Consider the following 19,669-nt stretch of genomic DNA (forward strand, 5'->3'; position numbering starts at 1 on the left):
TGGTCCCCAGAGACAAAATCTTGGCCTTTCCGAACACTTTTTGGAAGTCTGAGCACTTTATAGCAGCTAGGGTTTCATGAGCACCGTGGTCATGAAAATATGCTGACACCTCCCCCAGCTCCTGAGGAGGAGGGCCTGTGGGACTGTTCTGACCAGCACCTAAGAAAGGGTCATTTCTCTTGGCCTCAAGAACTCTATAAAAGCTGTCCTTCTTCCTAAGAGAGAGCTCTCTTAATGTTTTATTTGAAAATTCTATTGAAAAGACTTTCCACAAGAAATGTCCAGGATGGCTGCAGATTGCAATACTTTTTCCAAAAACCCTACATTCCTCTTTAATGTTTAAAATGTGGGAGAGTAGCTGAATTCCCTACAGAAATGGACTCAGTACAACGGCCTCTCAGGATGTAAACCCAATTTGTGAAAACCTTCCTATTGACAAGGCTACATTTCAAAACATTTCCAAAAGTGCAAAAATGAAAATTGAGATCTTGAGGCAACATTTTCAGCTTCAACATTAACAAAGTGGTGCAATGAACGATGAAAAGTGGCCTAAATAAACCCAAACACACAAGCAAACAAGAGCAACCGGCATAAGAGAATGTCCATGTTGCCCACACACAGCATTATTCAGATGGGACAGGGAGCCCCATCAGGTTGAATTATGCCTCAATGATGCACAGAGCATCCTCATACTTTCCTTAGAACATTCCCTCCCCATCATCATTCATCAACTTGGTCCAGCTGCCTAGTTCTCCCCAAGCATCTTCCCAGGAGCTGGTTAGCTATCTTAATTTTCAGTGCAGATGCAGGCATAGAAGGGTTAAATAATGTGAGGAAATTGCTTCTCCTCACAACAATAAATCACAATTTATTGGAATAGATGTTCTCTCTAGCAGGAAAATGTCCACCGTGGAAGACAACACGGCTCCCTCTTCACTTTACACAAGAGATCTCATCAGGGCACTGATTAGTGTTTATTTGGTTCTCTTAGTTCAGAATTTCAAAGTATTTTCCAAAGGTAATTTCCTCAAAAATCTTTTTTGAGTTAATCAGACAGAGCTTGACCAAACAGAGATTGACCATTTTCCCCAAAAAACAGTTGTACCAGATCATGCCAACTCTTCTATGCTTTTCACTCATAACGGTGCAATGAAGGACCTCCCCTGTACCCCACAAGGGTCTCTGAGAGGGAAAGGGAGGAGTCTGGGCATCTGCAGAGCTGCCACACCCTCATCCCAGGCTGCAGTGAGAGCAAGAGCCATCCTAGGTGAGGTTTGCCAGGTATGGGCAGCACTCAAACGCTCGTTAGTACAGTAACGCCAAGCAGGTGTTCCATGAGGGGCAAGTTCAAAGTCACATCAAACAGGAAGGAGATTCTTTTTTCACACACTTTTTGTGTGTGTGTGGAAAAAGATACATAACATAAAGTCTACTTTTAACCATTTTAAGTGCACAGCTCTGTGGTATTAAGTACATTCACATTGCTGTGCACCCATCACCACCATCCACATCTGGAACTTTCCCATCTTCCCCACTGAAAATGTATACCCATCAAGCACTAACTTGCAAAGTTCTTTTTTTATGTAAGACCAGATTATATAGTTTCCTGAGGAGAAAAACATAGCACTTGCTTTGACAAGGTGTTCTCTCTTCTTAGATACTGAGGAAATTAGACTTGATTCTCACTGATGAAAAGATTATCTCTGCATGGCAGTACCTACTTTTGACCTCATTTTCAGGACACCCATTCCTCCCCATTTGGAACTTGGCAGAGGAGGACTCCCATGAGCAGTGGAGGCTTGACACATGAAGGGGTGAAATTTTCTCTTGGGATGGTGTTTATTGGAGAAGAAGGAATGTGTTCCCAGCATGGGATGAATAAAAATAGGAAGGCTTCCTGAAGAGAAAGATTGGAGAGTGTGGGCAAGGATGACTTTGGCCACATATGGGCAGTGGGTTACTCTCTTGAACATCACAGGTACAGAATATTCCACCATCACAGAGAGTTTTACTGGATAGAGTCAGACAGACATGACTCTGGTTATGTCACTTGCAAATTCCATGGATTTAGTCAAGTGATTTCAGTTTTCTCATCTGCAAAATGGAATATTAACAGTGTCTCCCCATGGAAGAGCCAGCTCGATAGTCACCAAAAACGACCTAAAATCCAACTAGACCACATTTCTCAGCCGCTCTTGCAATTCAATGTGGCTGTATGACTGAGTTCTAGTCATTGAAATATAGGGAGCAATGTCAAGTGCTGTTTTCAGCTGAAACTTCTAGAGAGAACACTCTTCACATTTTTTTTTTTTTTTTTTTTTTTTTTTTTTTTGCGGTATGTGGGCCTCTCACTCTTGTGACCTCTCCTGCTGCGGAGCACAGGCTCTGGACGCACAGGCTCAATGGCCATGGCTCATGGGCCTAGCCGCCCTGCGGCATGTGGGATCCTCCAGGACCGGGACACAAACCCGCGTCTCCCGCATCGGCAGGCGGACTCTCAACCACTGCGCCACCAGGGAAGCCCTCTTCACATTTTTTAAAAAGTCTTTATTGGAGTAAAATTATTTTACATTGTTGTGTTACTTGCTGTTGTATAACAAAGTGAATCAGCTATTCGTATACATATATCCCCATATCCCCTCCCTCTTGTGTCTCCCTCCCACTCTCCCTATCTCATTCCTCTTGGTGGTCACAAAGCACCGAGCTGACCTACATGTGCTATGCAGCTGCTTCCCACTAGCTATCTATTTTATATTTGGTAGTATATGTAGGTCAATGCCACTCTCTCACTTCGTCTCAGCTTACCCTTTCCCCTCACCGTGTCCTCAAGTCCATTCTCTACACCTGTGTCTTTATTCTTGCCCTGCCCCAAGATTCTTCAGAACCATTTTCTTTTAGATCACATATACATGTGCTAGCATATGGTATTTGTTTTTCTCTTTCTGACTTACTTCACTCTGTATGACAGACTCTAAGTCCATCCACCTCACTACAAAAACCTCAATTTTGTTTCCTTTTATGGCTGAGTAATAATCCATCGTATATATGTGCCACATCTCCTTTATCCATTCATCTGTTGATGGACACTTAGGTTGTTCCATGTTCTAGCTATTGTAAATAGCGCTGCAAAGAACATTGTGGTACATGACTCTTTTTGAATTATGGTTTTCTCAGTGTATATGCCCAGTGGTGGGATTACTGGGTTGTATAGTAGTTCTATTTTTAGTTTTTTAAGGAACGTCCACACTACTCTCCATAGTGGCTGTATCAATTTATAATCCCAACAACAGTGCAAGAAGGTCCCCTTTTCTCCACACCTTCTCCAGGATTTATTGTTTGTAGATTTTTGGATGATGGACATTCTGACCAGTGTGAGGTGATACCATATTGTAGTTTTGATTTGCATTTCTCTAATGATTAATGATGTTGAGCATCCTTTGTGTTTGTTGGCAATCTGTATATCTTCCTTGGAGAAATGTCTATTTAGATCTTCTGCCCATTTTTGGATTGTGTTGTTCGTTTTTTTGATATGGAGATGCTTGAGTTCCTTGTATATTTTGGAGATTAATCCTTCGTCCGTTGATTCATTTGCAAATATTTTATCCCATTCTGAGGGTTGTCTTTTGGTCTTGTTTATGGTTTCCTTTGCTGTGCAAAAGCTTTTAAGTTTCATTAGGTCCCAGTTTTTTATTTTTGTTTTTATTTCCATTTCTCTAGGAGGTGGGTCAAAAAGGATCTGCTCTGATTTATGTCATAGAGTGTGTTCTGCCTATGTTTTCCTCTAAGAGTTTTATAGTGTCTGACCTTACATTTAAGTCTTTAATGCATTTTGAGTTTATTTTTGTGTATGATGTTTTGGAGTGTTCTAATTTCATTCTTTTACAGGTAGCTGTCCAGTTTTCCCAGCACCACTTATTGAAGAGGCTATCTTTTCTCCATTGTATATTCATGCCTCCTTTATCAAAGATAAGCTGACCATATGTGTGTGGGTTTATCTCTGGGCTTTCTATCCTGCGCCATTGATCAATATTTGTGTTTTTGTGCCAGTACCATACTGTCTTGATTACTGTAGCTTTGTAGTATAGTCTGAAGTCCAGGAACCTGATTCCTCCAGCTCCATTTTTCTTTGTCAAGATTACTTTGCCTATTCAGAGTCTTTGGTGTTTCCATACAAATTGTGAAATTATTTGTTCTAGTTCTGTGAAAAATGCCATTGGTAATTTGATAGGGATTGCATTGAATCTGTAGATTGCTTTGGGTAGTATAGTCATTTTCACAATATTGATTCTTCCAGTCCAAGAACATGGTACATCTCTCCATCTATTGGTATCCTCTTTAATTTCTTTCATTAATGTCTTATAGTTTTCTGCATAGAAGTATTTTGTCTCCCTAGGTAGGTTTATTCCTAGGTATTTTATTCTTTTTGTTGCAATGGTAAATGGGAGTGTTTCCATAATTTCTCTTTCAGATTTTTCATCATTAGTGTATAGGAATGCAAGAGATTTCTGTGCATTAATTTTGTATCCTCCAACTTTACCAGATTCATTGATTAGCTCTCATAGTTGTCTGGTGGCATTTTTAGGATCTCTATGTATAGTATCATGTCATCTGCAAATAGTGACAGTTTTACTGCTTCTTTTCCCAATTCTATTCCTTTTCTTTCTTTTTCTTCTCTGATTGCTGTGGCTATGACTTCCAAAACTATGTTGAATAATAGTGAGAGTGGACATCCTTGTCTCATTCCTGATCTTAGAGGAAATGTTTTCAGTTTTTCACCTTTGAGAATGATGTTTGCTGTGTCTTTGTCTTATATGGCCTGTAATATGTTGAGGTAGGTTCCCTCTATACCCACTTTCTGGAGAGTTTTTATCATAAATGGGTGTTGAATTTTGTCAAAAGCTTTTTTCTACATCTATTGATATGATCTTATGGTTTTATTCTTCACTTTGTTAATATGGTGTATCACATTGATTGATTTGTGTATATTGAAGAATCCTTGCATCCCTGGGAAAATTCCCACGTGATCGTGGTGTATGATCCTTTTAATGTGTTGCTGGATTCTGTTTGCTAGTATTTTGTTAAGGATTTTTGCACCCATATTCATCAGTGATATTGGTTTGTAATTTCTATTTTTGTCGTATCAGGGAGATTGTGGCCTCATAGAATGAGTTTGGGAGTGTTCCTTCCTCTGCAATTTTTGGTAGAGTTTGAGTACGATGGGGGTTAGCTCTTCTCTAAATGTTTGATAGAATTCACCTGTGAAACCATCTGGTCCTGGACTTTTGTTTGTTGGAAGATTTTAAATCACAGTTTCAATTTCATTACTTGTGATTGGTCTGTTCATATTTTCTGTTTCTTCTTGGTTCAGGCTTGGAAGGTTATACCTTTCTAAGAATTTGTCCATTTCTTCCATGTTGCCCATTTTATTGGCCTAGAGTTGTTTGTAGTAACCTCTTAGGATGCTTTGTATTTCTGCGGTGTCTGTTGTAACTTCTCCTTTTTCATTTCTAATTTTATTGATTTGAGTCCTCTCCCTCTTTTTCTAGATGAGTCTGGCTAATGGTTTATCAATTTTGTTTATCTTCACAAAGAACCAGCTTTTAGTTTTATTGATCTTTGCTATTGTTTTCTTTGTTTCTATTTCATTTATTTTGGCTCTGATAGTTATGATTTCTTTCCTTCTGCTAACTTTGGGTTTTGTTTGTTCTTCTTTCTCTAGTTCCTTTAGGTGTAAGGTTAGATTGTTTACTTGAGATTTTTCTTGTTTCTTGAGGTAGGCTTGTATAGCTATAAACTTCCCTCTTAGAACTGCTTTTGCCATATCCCATAGTTTTTGGATCACCGTGTTTTCATTGTCATTTGTCTCTAGGTGTTTTTTGATTTCCTCTTTGATTTCTTCAGTGATCTCTTGCTTATTTAGTAACGTATTGTTTAGCTTCCATGTGTCTGTGTTTTTTACATTTTTTCTCTGTAATTCAATTCTAATCTCATAGTGGTGTGGTCAGAGAAGATGCTTGATATGATTTCAATTTTCTTAAATTTACTGAGGCTTGATTTGTGACCCAAGATGTGATCTATCATGGAGAATGTTCCATGTGCACTTAAGAAGAAAGTGTAATCTGCTGTTTTTGGATGGAATGTCCTATAAATATCAATTAAATCTATCTGGTCTATTGTGTCATTTAAAGCTTCTGTTTCCTTCTTTATTTTCATTTTGGATGATCCGTCCATTGGTGTAAGTGAGGTGTTAAAATCCCCCACTACTATTGTGTTACTCTTGGTTTCCTCTTTTATAGCTGTTAGCACTTGCCTTATGTATTGAGGTGCTCCTATGTTGGGTGCATATATACTTACAATTGTTATATCTTCTTCTTGGATTGATCCCTTGGTCATTATGTAATTTACTTCCTTGTCTCTTATAACACTCTTTACTTTAAAGTCTATTTTATCCGATATGAGTATAGCTACTCCAGCTTTCTTTTGATTTCCATTTGCATGGAACATCTTTTTCCATCTCCTCACTTTCAGTCTGTACGTGTCCCTACGTCTGAAGTGGGTCTCTTGTAGACAGCATATACATGGGTCTTGTTTTTGTATCCATTCAGCAACCCTGTGTCTTTTAGTTGGAGCATTTAATCCATTCACGTTTAATGTAATTATAGATACGTATGTTCCTATGACCATTTTCTTAATTGTTTTGGGTTTGTTTTTGTAGGTTCTTTTCTTTCTCTAAGTGTTTCCTACTTAGAGAAGTTCCTGTAGCATTGTAGAGCTGGTTGGTGGTGCTGAATTCTCTTAGCTTTTGCTTGTCTGTAAAGCTTTTGATTTTTCCATCGAATCTGAATGAGATCCTTGCTGGGTAGAATAATCTTCGTTGTAGGTTGTTCCCTTTCATCACTTTAAGTATATCATGCCACTCCCTTCTGGCCTGTAGAGTTTCTGCTGAGAAATCGGCTGTTAACCTTATGGGAATTCCCTTGTATGTTGTCTGTCATTTTTCCCTTCCTGCTTTCAATAATTTTTCTTTGTCTTTAATTTTTGCCAATTTGATTACTATGTGCCTTGGTGTGTTTCTCCTTGGGTTTATCCTGTATGAGACTCGCTGCGCTTCCTGGACTTGGGTGGCTATTTCCCTTCCCATGTTAGGGAAGTTTTCGACTATAATCTCTTCAAATATTTTCTATGGTCCTTTCTCTCTCTGTACTCCTTCTGGGACCCCTATAATGTGAATGTTGTTGCATTTAATGTTGTCCCATAGGTCTGTTTGGCTGTGTTCATTTCTTTTCATTCTTTTTTCTTTAGTCTGTTCCGCAGCAGTGAATTCCACCATTCTGTCTTCCAGGTCACTTATCCATTCTTCTGCCTCAGTTATTCTGCTATTGATTTCTTCTAGTGTAGTTTTCATTTCAGTTATTGTATTGTTCACCTCTTTTCATTTGTTCTTTAATTCTTCTAGGTCTTCGTTAAACATTTCTTGCATCTTCTCAATCTTTGTCTCCATTCTTTTTCCGAGGTCCTGGATCATCTTCACTATCATTATTCTGAATTCTTTTTCTGGGAGGTTGCCTATCTCCACTTCACTTAGTTGTTTTTCTGTGGTTTTGTCTTATTCCTTCATCTGGTATATAGCCCTCTGCCTTTTCATCTTGTCTATCTTTCTGTGAATATGGTTTTTGTTCCACAGGATTCAGGATTGTAGTTCTTCTTGCTTCTGCTGTCTGCCCTCTGGTGGATGAGGGTATCTCTGTATTTAATTTTTGATAGTTCGACTAATATGTGTTTTGGCATGTTTCTCCTTGGATTTATCCTGTATGAGACTCTCTGCACTTCTTGGAGTTGATCGACTATTTCCTTTCCCATACTAGGGATGTTTTCAACTATAATCTCTTCAAATATTTTCTCAGTCCCTTTGTTTTTCTCTTCTTCTTCTGGGACCCCTATAATTCAAATGTTGGTGCGTTTAATGTTGTCCCAGACATCTCTGAGACTGTCCTCACTTATTTTCATTCTTTTTTCTTTATTCTGCTCTGTGGTAGTTATTTTCAATGTTTTATCTTTCAGGTCTCTTATCCTTTCTTCTATCTCAGTTATTCTGCTACTGATTCCTTCTAGAGAATTTTTAATTTCATTTATTTTTTTCATCATTTTTTGTTTGCTCTTTAGTTCTTCTAGCTCCTTGCTAAACTTTTCTTGTATTTTTTTCCATTTTATTTTCAAGATTTTTGATCATCTTTACTATCATTACTCTGAATTATTTTCCAGGTAGACTGCCTATTTCCTCTTCATTTGTTTGGTCTGGTGGGTTTTTACTGTGCTCCTTCATCTGCTGCATATTCCTGTCTTCTCATTTTGCTTAACTTACTGTGTTTGATGTCTCCTTTTTGCAGGCCGCAGGTTCATAGTTCCCATTGTTTTGGTGTCTACCCCCAGTGGGTAAGGTTAGTTTAGTGGGTTGTGTAGGCTTCCTGGTGGAGGGGACTGGTGCCTGTGTTCTAGTGGCTGAGGCTGGATCTTGTCTTTGTGGTGGGCAGGACCACATCTGGTGGTGTGTTTTGGGGTGTCTGTGAATTTAGTATGATTTTAAGCAGCCTCTCTGCTAATGGATGGGGTTGTTTTCCTGTCTTGCTAGTTATTTGGCATGGCGTTTCTAACACTGGAGCTTCCTGATCATTGAGTGGAGCTGGGTCTTAGTGTTGAGACGGAGATATCTGGGAAAGATCTTGCCAACTGATACCATGTGGGGACAGGAGGTCTCTGGTGATCCAATGTCCTTAGCTCGGCTCTCCCACCTTAGAGACTCAGGTCTGACACCTGGCTGGAGCAGTAAGACCCTGTTAGCCATATGGCTGCTAGTGTTGGAGGGTCTCCTGCAAAAGTGGGGGGTGGCTGTGACTCACCGCAGGGATAAGGACACTGGCAGTGGAAGTCTGGGAAGTACTCCTTGGCATGAGCCCTCCCAGAGTCTGCCATTAGCCTCACTCAAACTTCTATGTAATATTGGATGTCAGACAACATTGAAGAAAAGTCTACTGTTAAATCCATTGCCTTTTACCTGTAGAGCCTTCAGTAGATTTTCTTTGATTATACAAGGCTTCAGCAAATGCACCTCCTATGTACCCTAGGTCGAGGCATCAAACGAGCCTTCTTAGGGAGTTGAGAACCAGGTGGACTCTTGAAGGACAAGCCGTGATTGGCCAGGGTGCAGCAAGCCAGAACCTGCGATGCCAAAGTTTGCATCAGAGAAAGGCTTTATTCATGAGGCAGCCAAGTGAGGAGATGGGTGAACAAATCTCAAATCCCTGTTGGCAAAGTTGAAGGGCTCGAGATGTTTTTGGGATAAAGCTTGGTTGTGGGGAAAGTGGGGAAAAGTGATTGGAGATAAGAAAAAGCTGAGGCACTCCTAGTGCTATACAGGCACAACTAAGCTACCAGCTTCTTCATGGGCCGCGCATCCCTCTCCACATTTTTTACCCTTCTTCCTGTGGATACGAATAACAGTGAGGCTCTAAGGTATGGAGGAGCCACAAGATAGAAGCAACTTAGGTTCTGAATCACTGCACACAGGAGAGGCAGACACTGGTTAGAAATATTTAGTTCTGATTGTTATGTGAGTGAGAAACTAATATTTCATGGGGGCACTTTGTTACCACAGCATTGTATAACCTAGGATAATTATAGGGTTAAATGAAGTTACTTAAGCAGTGTCCAGCAAAGCAACTGGGAGCTGGTGGGTGAATGCTCGGTGAATGTTAGCTGTCCTTCAATAGTTAAGGACAAGAACGATGGAGCATGAGAGAGCTGGGTTTAAACTAAGCCTGCACTACTTCACTGTGTAATCTTCAACAATTTCCTTAAATTTTGAACTCCTCATCTGTAAAAAGGGGGATAATATTAATGAAAAGGAAAAATATTATTAAACGTAGGAGACTATGTAGTTTTTCTCTCATTCAGAAGTTTCTCTATTCCTGCACGATTTAACAGTATTTAAGCTGGCTGTTGCTTTTCCTTGCTGCCGTACTGTATAGATTACAGATCTCAGTAGAGGCAGGCTGCTGGGCTCAGGTGCCATTTACTTAAGTGGCATTGAGAATTCCTGTGTCAGGGCTGATCCAACACAGAGACACCTTGGTGAGTCTGCAGTCCTCTGGTAATTGCAGGGCATCTAGGCTGAGTGGGATATCGACAGTCATAAAACCAGCAACCCTCGAGTCCAGAGGCCATCAAGAAAGCACTTACATTTTAACAGATCTCAACAAAGCTTCATAGGACCATGAGCCACCCCCCAATTTTTCCCTTTCCATTATAAGGTAGGTAGAGAAGGAAGTAAACTTGCTTCCACCCACCTGGGAATGTCAGATTCTTTACTACAGGTGTTTCCAGCCACACTGAACATAGCAATGAACCCCTAAATTCCAAATTTCCATGTTTTGTAGCAAGAATCAGAAAATGCTGGTGTAAGCCATGGGCTCTCTAATGATTGAAGCCCCTTCCATGAATTTGGGGGAACTATGGGGCTGAATTGAGGCCACTGTCAAGGATTGAGATCTGGGGGTTGGAACTGGGGTGGGGTTTCTTCCTTTCTAAGCAGTAAGAGCCAGAGGTTTGTTAGAGAAAACCAGGATGAAATGAGCATAGAACTAAGTCCAAAGGATTAGAGGCCAAATAAGAGGTACTTAGGGGTCCAGGATTTAGGAGTCATATGGGGTTGGGAATAAAGGGGGAATGTCCAGGGCAAACTCCAAGAACACACTCCAGGAGTCCAATCCGTTTGGCAGTTGTGAGCCAGTCTGGCTCAGAGAGTAAGCAAAGACAGTGAATTTGTGGAGAAGATGGCTTGGTCACACCTGAGAAGGGAGGATGGGAATAGCTGGATAGAAGCCAAGGATGAACGAATGTTAGGATTTCATACAGGAGGAAGAGTAAATATATACACACATTAGCTTTGCAGTGAGGTGGCAGGAAAAACACTGAGCTACCTAAGAGAGGTGCCAAGAAGTCAGCTAGGTTTGCAGAATCAGTGGGAAGACAGTTTCTCCATGTGCTCTTGGCAAATGGCCTGCACAAGAATTGTTTAGGAAAACTATTAAACTGAAGATTTCAGGACCACTGGGATTCTTATTCAAAAGAGCACTTTTCTGACCTGCCAGGAATCCAACTTTGGGGTGTCAGGAGGGAGATTGTGAACATGCTGTTTTAAATCACCCAGGAACCACTACAGAAGAAGGGAGGGCATGAAGAATGAGCAAGATATTAGGTGGGTAAAAATGCCATTTATGGTTGCTTTAGACTTGTGGCGGGGCCTCCTCTCAATCCTCATGGTCTCCTGAGTTTCATCACCTCTGCTTTGATTTTGGGGACTTGCTTCTCCTTCTTTTCTGCTACTTCCTTCTCCTGGTTCTGTCTTGCTTGTGTCCACCCTACTAAGACCTCAGCTAATAACCTGGGCCTCTCTCCAGAATAAGGCCTGGGGGCAAGTTGATACAGAAGCAACTGGTCCTTCTCACCCTAGATCCCTCTTCGAGGCAAGTGGCTTCTATCAATTATCCTCAGAGGATGTCTGATAAACTCTAGGGGAAAGTCTCCAAGTTACCTGTGCAGTTTGAGCACCAGAGAAAGAGACAGGAAATGACCTCAAGGTGCTTACATGGTATTTGTCTCGATTGTTCTGGCATGACCTTTCCCCCAGTACTAGGCACAGTTAGGGTGTTAATAATACTTGCTGGTGGTCCCTTCTCCTCTTTCTCTCTAAGACCCCCATCTGGAAGAATGTATTCTGAATACCAGCACTGTCTCCTAACAAATATGTACTGGGTATTAATAATGTGTTGATAAAAATCAAAGGAAATTATTAATACCATATTTCATAGAATCAAAGAGGCACATATTTATTTTCTTAACAACCACAAATTGATACAAAAGCACTGTGTTATAATTTCATTGAGAATGTTTTTTCCCCTTTAGTGGTATGGTGAGTAGTTGATAGTTTCTCAGACTTTATGAAATATGTTACATAGAGACAAGTCTTCTTTCTGTTAAATGTTTGAATGATGATAAGCATTTTGGTTGAGTGAGAGTAATGGGATAAATCATCCTTTATCAGGATGATTTTCTAAGAATACAACAAAATAGAGGCAGTACGATTCAACAAAAAGCATGAAGTTTGACATTTGACTGCATGGGGTTTTGAGCTTCAGTTTTTTCATCTGTAAAATGAACACAATGGAATCTACCTCACAGTATGGTTAGAAGTAAATGAAGTTGTGATTTTGATAAGGACTCTAATATGCCATAGAAATCATGGATAATTTCATTCAATAGCTAAATATTAAATACATTTCATTAAGTAGCTAGTATTAAATATTAAATATATATTTCATTAAATAGCTAACAGTAAATATTAAATATATGTCATTAAACAGCTAGTATTAAATATTAAATACATATATTTCTTTAAATAGTTAATATTAAATGTAACCCTAAATCTACTTAGGAAGTAATGCAATGTCTTTTACATAGTTCAGAAGACATTTCAGCTTGTTGCAGGGTTGTCTCTTGAGTTACCGAGAAAGAATCCTCTCTGAATCCTACCATAGGTACTTAAGGCTCAGTAGATGTGGCTGAGAAAACTCTAAGCCTCTGACACCTTCATAATTACTTTAAAAAATTAACCTCTGTCAGAATTAATGGAGAAACACCAAAGCATTTTCCATCATACTGGTGAATAAGACCAGAGGATGCCCTCCATCTCTACTACTATTTAACATTGTGTTGGGAGCACTGGTACACACAAATAAAGAAAAGAAATAAGGAGAACAACTAGTTAAGTAAGTAGGGGCAAAACTATCTCTATTTCCATATGATCTATATTTTAAAAACTCAAAAAAATTAACAGAAAATTAGTATAAACAACAATAAAATTCAATCAAATAGTTATTTAAGAAAACAATTCAATAGCTTTTATGTATACAAACAATAGTCGTTAGAAGGTGTAATGGAAGAGAAAGAAAGAAACAAACAAACTAGGCATAAACTTAAAAACAAATATTCCAAACCTCTAAGAGGAACAGTGAATGCTCCTGCAAACACAAAAGGAGACTTGAATGAACTGAAAGACGAGCCATGTTCTGGGTTGGGAAGACAACATTAGAAGAGATTTCTGCAAGAGGGAAGAGATATGGGAACATATGTATATGTATAACTGATTCACTTTGTTATAAAGCAGAAACTAACACACCATTGTAAAGCAATTATACTCCAATAAAGACGTAAAAAAAAAAAGAAGAGATTTCCTTTGCAATCTCAATAAAAATACTATCAGTTTTTTTTTATTCTGGTACTAGTTGCTTATAAAGCTTAATGGAAAGAACAACAAGCAAAATATCCAAGCAGACCTGAAGACCCTTAAAAATACAAAGAATACAGAAGTGAGAGAGGCTGGTTCTATCAGGTATTAAAATGTGCTACAAAATGATTACCTGTAAGGGAAGAGAGTAAAAACTAGAGAAACAGGAATGGGAACTAAACTTTTCTGAATATACTTTGTTTTTTAGTTTTGACTTTAGAATCATGTAAACATTTTATATAATTATAAGACAAAATTATACTTAAAAAAATAAATTCTAAATGCTGAAAGCAAAATGAAACAAAGGAACCCAACCGTTCTATGGGTTAGAGCTTCAACTATAGAGAGGAATTGTCTCTAGACCTTAAAGTATGAGTTAGCATCTATAGAGAGATACATATCTTACAGAAAAAAAGAATTTCAAAATTTCAAAATTCATGAATTAAAAAAATTCATACCAGAAAGCAAAGAAACTATTAAGAACTCAAGAGCTAACTTGAAGGGGTTTTAACTGGTTAAACAAGGGACGATACAAGATTTCAAAGGAATAATTATAACTGAAATAGATTGAAACACTGGGATATGTTAAAAAATCCATGAATTCTTAATAATAGTGAGGGACCCCATTAGTCAACTATGAAGGATGCTAGAGAAGTAACTTGTTATTCTGAAAATTGTTTGAAAAAAAGAAAGAATAAAGCATTTTCCAGCCTTTCTTGTACAAATCACACCTCAGGGAGCCAAACAGCTGTTAAAGGAAGCTTTTCTTTACAGAAGAACTCTAAATAACAGATAAAGAAGGAATAATAGAATTAGAAAATTACCATTTTGGAAATTCTAATGAAATAATGAATCTAGGCAATGCTCCTCAATAACTGTTAAGACCATAAAAGAGCACCATCCCTTGTAAAACATTCTTTCTACAAAACAGCCACTCAATCTGATCAAGTCCCAACTAGCTGTTTACAGGGAACACAGAGTGGGGGAAATGTGACAGAACAAACCAGCCTGGTTTCTTCAAGTAAAAGAAGTTTCTTCAAGTTTCTTTAATTAAATTGCAAGGAAAAAGAAAAAAAAAAGAGGGAGAGAGAACTAACAGATTGAAAGAGACTTCAGAGACATTTCAGTCAAATGCAATGCTTGGACCTTGTTTAGATTCCAATTTGAAAAAAAAAACTATTAAGTAAATTAGATGGTCACATATGAATAGTGGCAGAACATTTGCTGGCATTAAGGAAGCTTAGATAATATTCTAGGTATAGAAATAGGTTTGTGGTTATGTTTATAGAAAGATTCCTTGTCCTTTAGAGATACATATTGCAGTATTTTCAAATGAAATGGTATGGTGTTTGGGAGAGGATCCCATAGTGACTTATATTGGCCCCAGGCCCTTTTGCCTTCATGGACCCCCTCTCACCATAATAGATTTTGGGGATCCTAAAAATGTTATTGTTTTCTGATGTGAGAAAAAAATGGAAACATTTTATTCAACCTTACAATTTCATTTTTCCTTCTGACTTTAAAAGAAATTAAAACGTTCTTGTAGGTTCTTAAAAGTATCATGTGTTCTGGCACTACGCTTGCTTTACCTAATGAATGAGTGAGCCCTGGTCTGAGACTGGCTTCAAAACGATCTAGTGGTAGTTGCGGGGGGCGGGGTGACAGAAAATGGGTATTGGGAGTACAGATGAAATAAAATTGGCCACAAGATAATAATGGTTGATGCTGTGTGATGGGTATGGGGAGGGGGGTGGGTTATCATAACCCACTACTTTTATGGATGTTTAAAATTTTTCATAATAAATAAATTAAAGCATCAATTTCTGAAAATTACTTATTTGAATGCTTTGAAAAATTTTTTCCCATAGAGGAGGAAAAAAATAAATAAAACCAAAAGAAAAACCTGGTTTTATTTAAACTTGGTGCTAGTGTGGACCCTGAATAAAAGAGATTTAAAGATATCAAGTCTCGGAGCTTCCCTGGTATCACAGTGGTTGAGAATCTGCCTGCTAATGCAGGGGACACGGGTTCGAGCCCTGGTCTGGGAGGATCCCACATGCCGTGGAGTAACTAGGCCCGTGAGACACAACTACTGAGCCTGCGCGTCTGGAGCCTGTGCTCCGCAACAATAGAGGCCGCGACAGTGAGAGGCCTGCGCACCGCGATGAAGAGTGGCCTCCGCTTGCCACAACTAGAGATAGCCCTCGCACAGAAACGAAGACCCAACACACAGCAAAAATAAATTAATTAATTAATAAACTCCTACCCCCAACATCTTCTTAAAAAAAAAATATATATATATATATATATATATCAAGTCTCATTTGGGACAAAGACCTCATTATTAGAGTTTTGCCAAGACTGAGAATCTAAATGGACAGAGGGTTTTAAAATGTTTTCTTTTCTGGTCTTTTTTTTTTTTTTGATGTGGACCATTTTTAAAGTCTTTATTGAATTTGTTACAATATTGCTTTTGCTTTATGTTTTGTTTTTTTGGCCGTGAGCCATGTGGGATCTTAGCTCCCTGGCCAGGGATAAAACCCACACCCCCTGCATTGGAAGGCAGATTCTTAACCACTGGACCACCTGGGAAGTCCCACAATTTTTTAATTTAAAAGTTCACTTTCTGGTTTTTTTTTGGTGGTGAGGAGTTGCTGCCTGCCAATACGGTACCATTTTATTTCAGAGAAAGCTGAATGGGAACAACATTATGAGCATTTCTCAGTGGCCTTTGTGATGAAATAATCAATACAAATAAAGGACAATACAGGAAGTCTCTCCAGCTTTTCAGAAAAGCTGCATTTGGTGATTGTGAGCAGGTGAGTGATGATATTGGGTTTGTCACCTAGTGAGCTCAGCACACCTGTGTGTGGGGATTTCCCCCTCCCCCCAACTGCACCCGCCAGTGACGTGCTGCTGACCTCTTAGCACCTCCCTGCTCCTCTGTCCATTCACTCCAGAAACAGTTACTGAGTATCTGCTCTGTGCCGAGCGCTGGGCTGGATGCCTGGATACACAGGGGAAAAAACATGGTTCTCACCCTGAAGGGGCAAACTGGGAAGAAAGAGTCACCTGCTGGGGAAAGAGATGGAAACAGAAATGTTCCAAACAAGTGAAGTATCTCTATGAGGTGGGTACAGAGGGCTAGAGGGTACCCATAGAAGCTAAAGAGATCAGGGAAGGTTTCTGGAAGTGGAGGGATATTGGAGAGACCTGAAGGAAAGTAGCAGATGATGATAATCCAAGAAAAGCAGAAGAATGAAGAAGGCATCAGGCAGAGAGAGGCATGTGCCAAGCCCTGAAGGCTTGGAGAGGGCAGGGTGGGTGTGAGTGCTGGGCAGAGAAAAGGTGGTGGAGGGGAGGCTGGGTGGTGGAAAGTGGTGGGGGGCACTGAGCCGTGGAAGGACTGTAATGAAGGAGCAAATATCTGTACCAGGAGTTCTCAGTGTGGGCTGGGACCAGCAGCATTAGCGTCACTCAGGAATTGTAGAATGCAAATTCTCAGGCTCACTCCAGACCCACCTAATCAGAAACCCTGGGGATAACACCTAACAATCTGCGTTTTAACAAGCCTTCTAGGTGATTCCGATGCATTGGTCTAAATGATTTTACCCTCCAGGGGACATTTCATAATGTCTGAATACACTTTTGGCTGTAAGACTGATGGGGGTGAAGTATTACTACAACTGTTTAGTAGCCTGGGATGCTGCTAAACATCCTACAATGCACAGGACAGGTCCCCACAACAAAGTCCAAATGTCAATGGTACAGCTGTTGAGAAATCCTGATCCTCCCTTTCTCTGTCTCTCTCTCCTTCTTTCCTTCATTCCTTTCCTTTTCCTTCCTCCCTCTCTCCCTCTCTCTCTTTCTCTCTCTCTCCTTTATTCCCACTTGTCCTCTACAGACAGCAGAGCACTCAAAAGGCCACAAAATGCTCCTTTTCTGCATTTTAATTTATTCAGTTACAGATAACCCTCCCCTTTTATCTGATAACTCACCATGAGTAAGTTGACCTATGGCTAATGTAGGTATTATCTTATTTCTGCCCCAAAGGGTCCATTTATCTCCCTGGGAGTGTGATGGGGTGGCTCAGAGTATAGGTGACAATCCCCAACCCAGGCCTGAAGCTGTAGGTCTTGGCAACTGTGAATATGAGCTTATACACGAGGCCCAAACAGCCAGGAGTCCTGATTTTGGCATGAAAGACAATTCCAGTGGGAGTGGAGGCTCCCACAGGAGATATTAGGGACAACTCTGAGCAGCTCCTCCAGACCACAGAAGTAAGCATGTCCACAGATAGTACAAAGTCCAAACAAAATGGTTTTAAACAAAGATGTAAAGTCACATTAAGAGTTTGGGACTAACCAATGGATAGGATTCTAAACTGATGGATGACTTTGACAAATGCAAATAATTATATCCATTAGAAGAAGGTTTACAGGGCAAAAAGAGTGAGGAAAGTGTAAAGTTACAAAGACAAACATTGGCAGTGCCCATCTAACACTTTCCAGGGGAGTCGGTGCCCCCAACATGAATGTTTAGTCTGCCTAACAGACATATAATCCCATTGGGGTGGTAGGTGTCCCAGGCTTTTAAGGTCTCAAGCCATTACCACCTCCATTATCCAGCTTCCCTGGCTCTGCTTTTAGGCTGTCACACAACCTTCTGAAAACTATCTTCCCCATGGTTTGCCCACATGGAGAAAATGCTCTGGTAAAGCTGATATGAATGTTGAGTCTGCTTGAGGGTCATGTTTCTCACTGAAAATGAACCTGTTGGCCTTTTGATTTATAGCTCTGGCCTCTATTGAATTTACTCAGTCGTCCTGAGTTGGTAGAGTCACCTCTGGGACACTGACAACATGGAGCTTCTGGACTTCCAAGGTAGAGAGAGGGCCAGACGAGGGACCATAAGGAATGACTCTGGGAGTCTGCTCAGGCACTTAGCCTATTGTCCTCCTTTGATCGTCCTGACTCTTATAATGAGCCTTTTCTTCCAACTTCTACATTCCCATGATACTCAAAAAGCCTCTGTGGTAGACTGAAAAAAGTGGCCACCATACTCTGCAGCTCCTCCCGCCAAGAGGTAGAGTCCATGTCCTATTTCCTCATCCCTGAATCTGGGATGGCTGTGTGACTGGCCAATAGAACGCAGAGGAAGTGACCTCATGTGAGTCTGAGACTGGGCCTCGAGACGTGCATGTTTTGTCCTGGCTCTTTTGGACCCTAAGGTTGCTGAGTGTGTAAGTCAAGCTAGCCTGCTGATCGACGAGAGACAAATGGCCCCGCCACCCTGATCATTCCAGATGACAGCCAGACAAACTCCAGAAGCAGAGGTGTCCTGCTCAGGTACAGCTAACTGCAAATACATGAGGAAGTCCATGCAACACCAAGAAAAGAGCCTCCTAGATGAACTCAACTTGACAATGTACAGAATCATAAGCTAAATAAATGGCTATTGTTTTAAGCATTAAATTTTGGAGTAGTCTGTCATGCAGCGGTAGATAACTGATAACAACAGTATTTGTGTTTTTAATAACTCCCAAATATACCCTGAACTTATTGCCACAGTTTCTCTCCTAGAGGCCACGGGATTTGCCACTTAACGTAACATGATTGAGATTTATCTCATGTTATCTCAGGAGCTTCGATGGCTCCAGCAGAAAGGAGAGCCCTTGTTTCTTCCATCAAGATGCTAAGAGATTTGGGTAAATGATACAGACGATTTTGGGTTTGCCAACATTCACTTGAAGAGAAAGAGGAGGGGTAAATATGTAAAATTACATTTCTCAGACAGACAGATTTCTGACCTTCAGCCGGCGGTCGGGATCTCCACTGCATAGAGAATTTACTGATACTTTGAATGATTTCCAGGCTGGGCTTAAGTTATTCATCACAACCTGAGGAAAAAAAGAGAGGAGTGGTGGGTGGGAGAGTAAGTGCTTGACATTTTCACATTTCAACATACAAACTGCTTGAGAAATACTGTGGTGCTTATGATAAGGATAATTGTTTGGAAAAGGTGCCTTAATGAAAACTTGGAGTAGTAAACCTTTCAAGGGTGCCCACTAGGTGGATCGTTATGGGCAGAACTCTTACAGTCACTGGCCTGGCTGTTATTTCATGAATAATGACAATAATATTGTCCAGTATGTGGATGCTGGAGATGACCCCTTCTATATCAAAAGAGGTTGGGATCAAGGAGATGGGCTGCCTCTGCCTCTGATAAAGTATCGCCAGTTCTGTAGGACTGTCAGTCCTATGGCATAAATTCTCTTCTAATGAGGTCAGCATACGTAAAGCCTATTGGTGTGTGTGTGGGGTGTGT

General features: G+C 40.1%; 1 protein-coding gene across 2 annotated transcripts in view; it reads right to left on the minus strand.

Moving 5' to 3' along the window:
• CPNE4 (copine 4) overlaps nt 1-19,669 on the minus strand; it is a 630,526-nt gene that overhangs the window by 123,427 nt on the left and 487,430 nt on the right. For both annotated transcript variants that reach the window (XM_032629818.1, XM_032629817.1), the window contains one exon: nt 19,152-19,241. In XM_032629818.1, the coding sequence (XP_032485709.1) occupies nt 19,152-19,241 (90 nt within the window). The remainder of the gene's footprint in view (nt 1-19,151; nt 19,242-19,669) is intronic.

This window comes from Phocoena sinus, chromosome 4 (genome assembly GCF_008692025.1).
Source record: "Phocoena sinus isolate mPhoSin1 chromosome 4, mPhoSin1.pri, whole genome shotgun sequence".
NCBI classification, from domain to species: Eukaryota; Metazoa; Chordata; class Mammalia; order Artiodactyla; family Phocoenidae; genus Phocoena; species Phocoena sinus.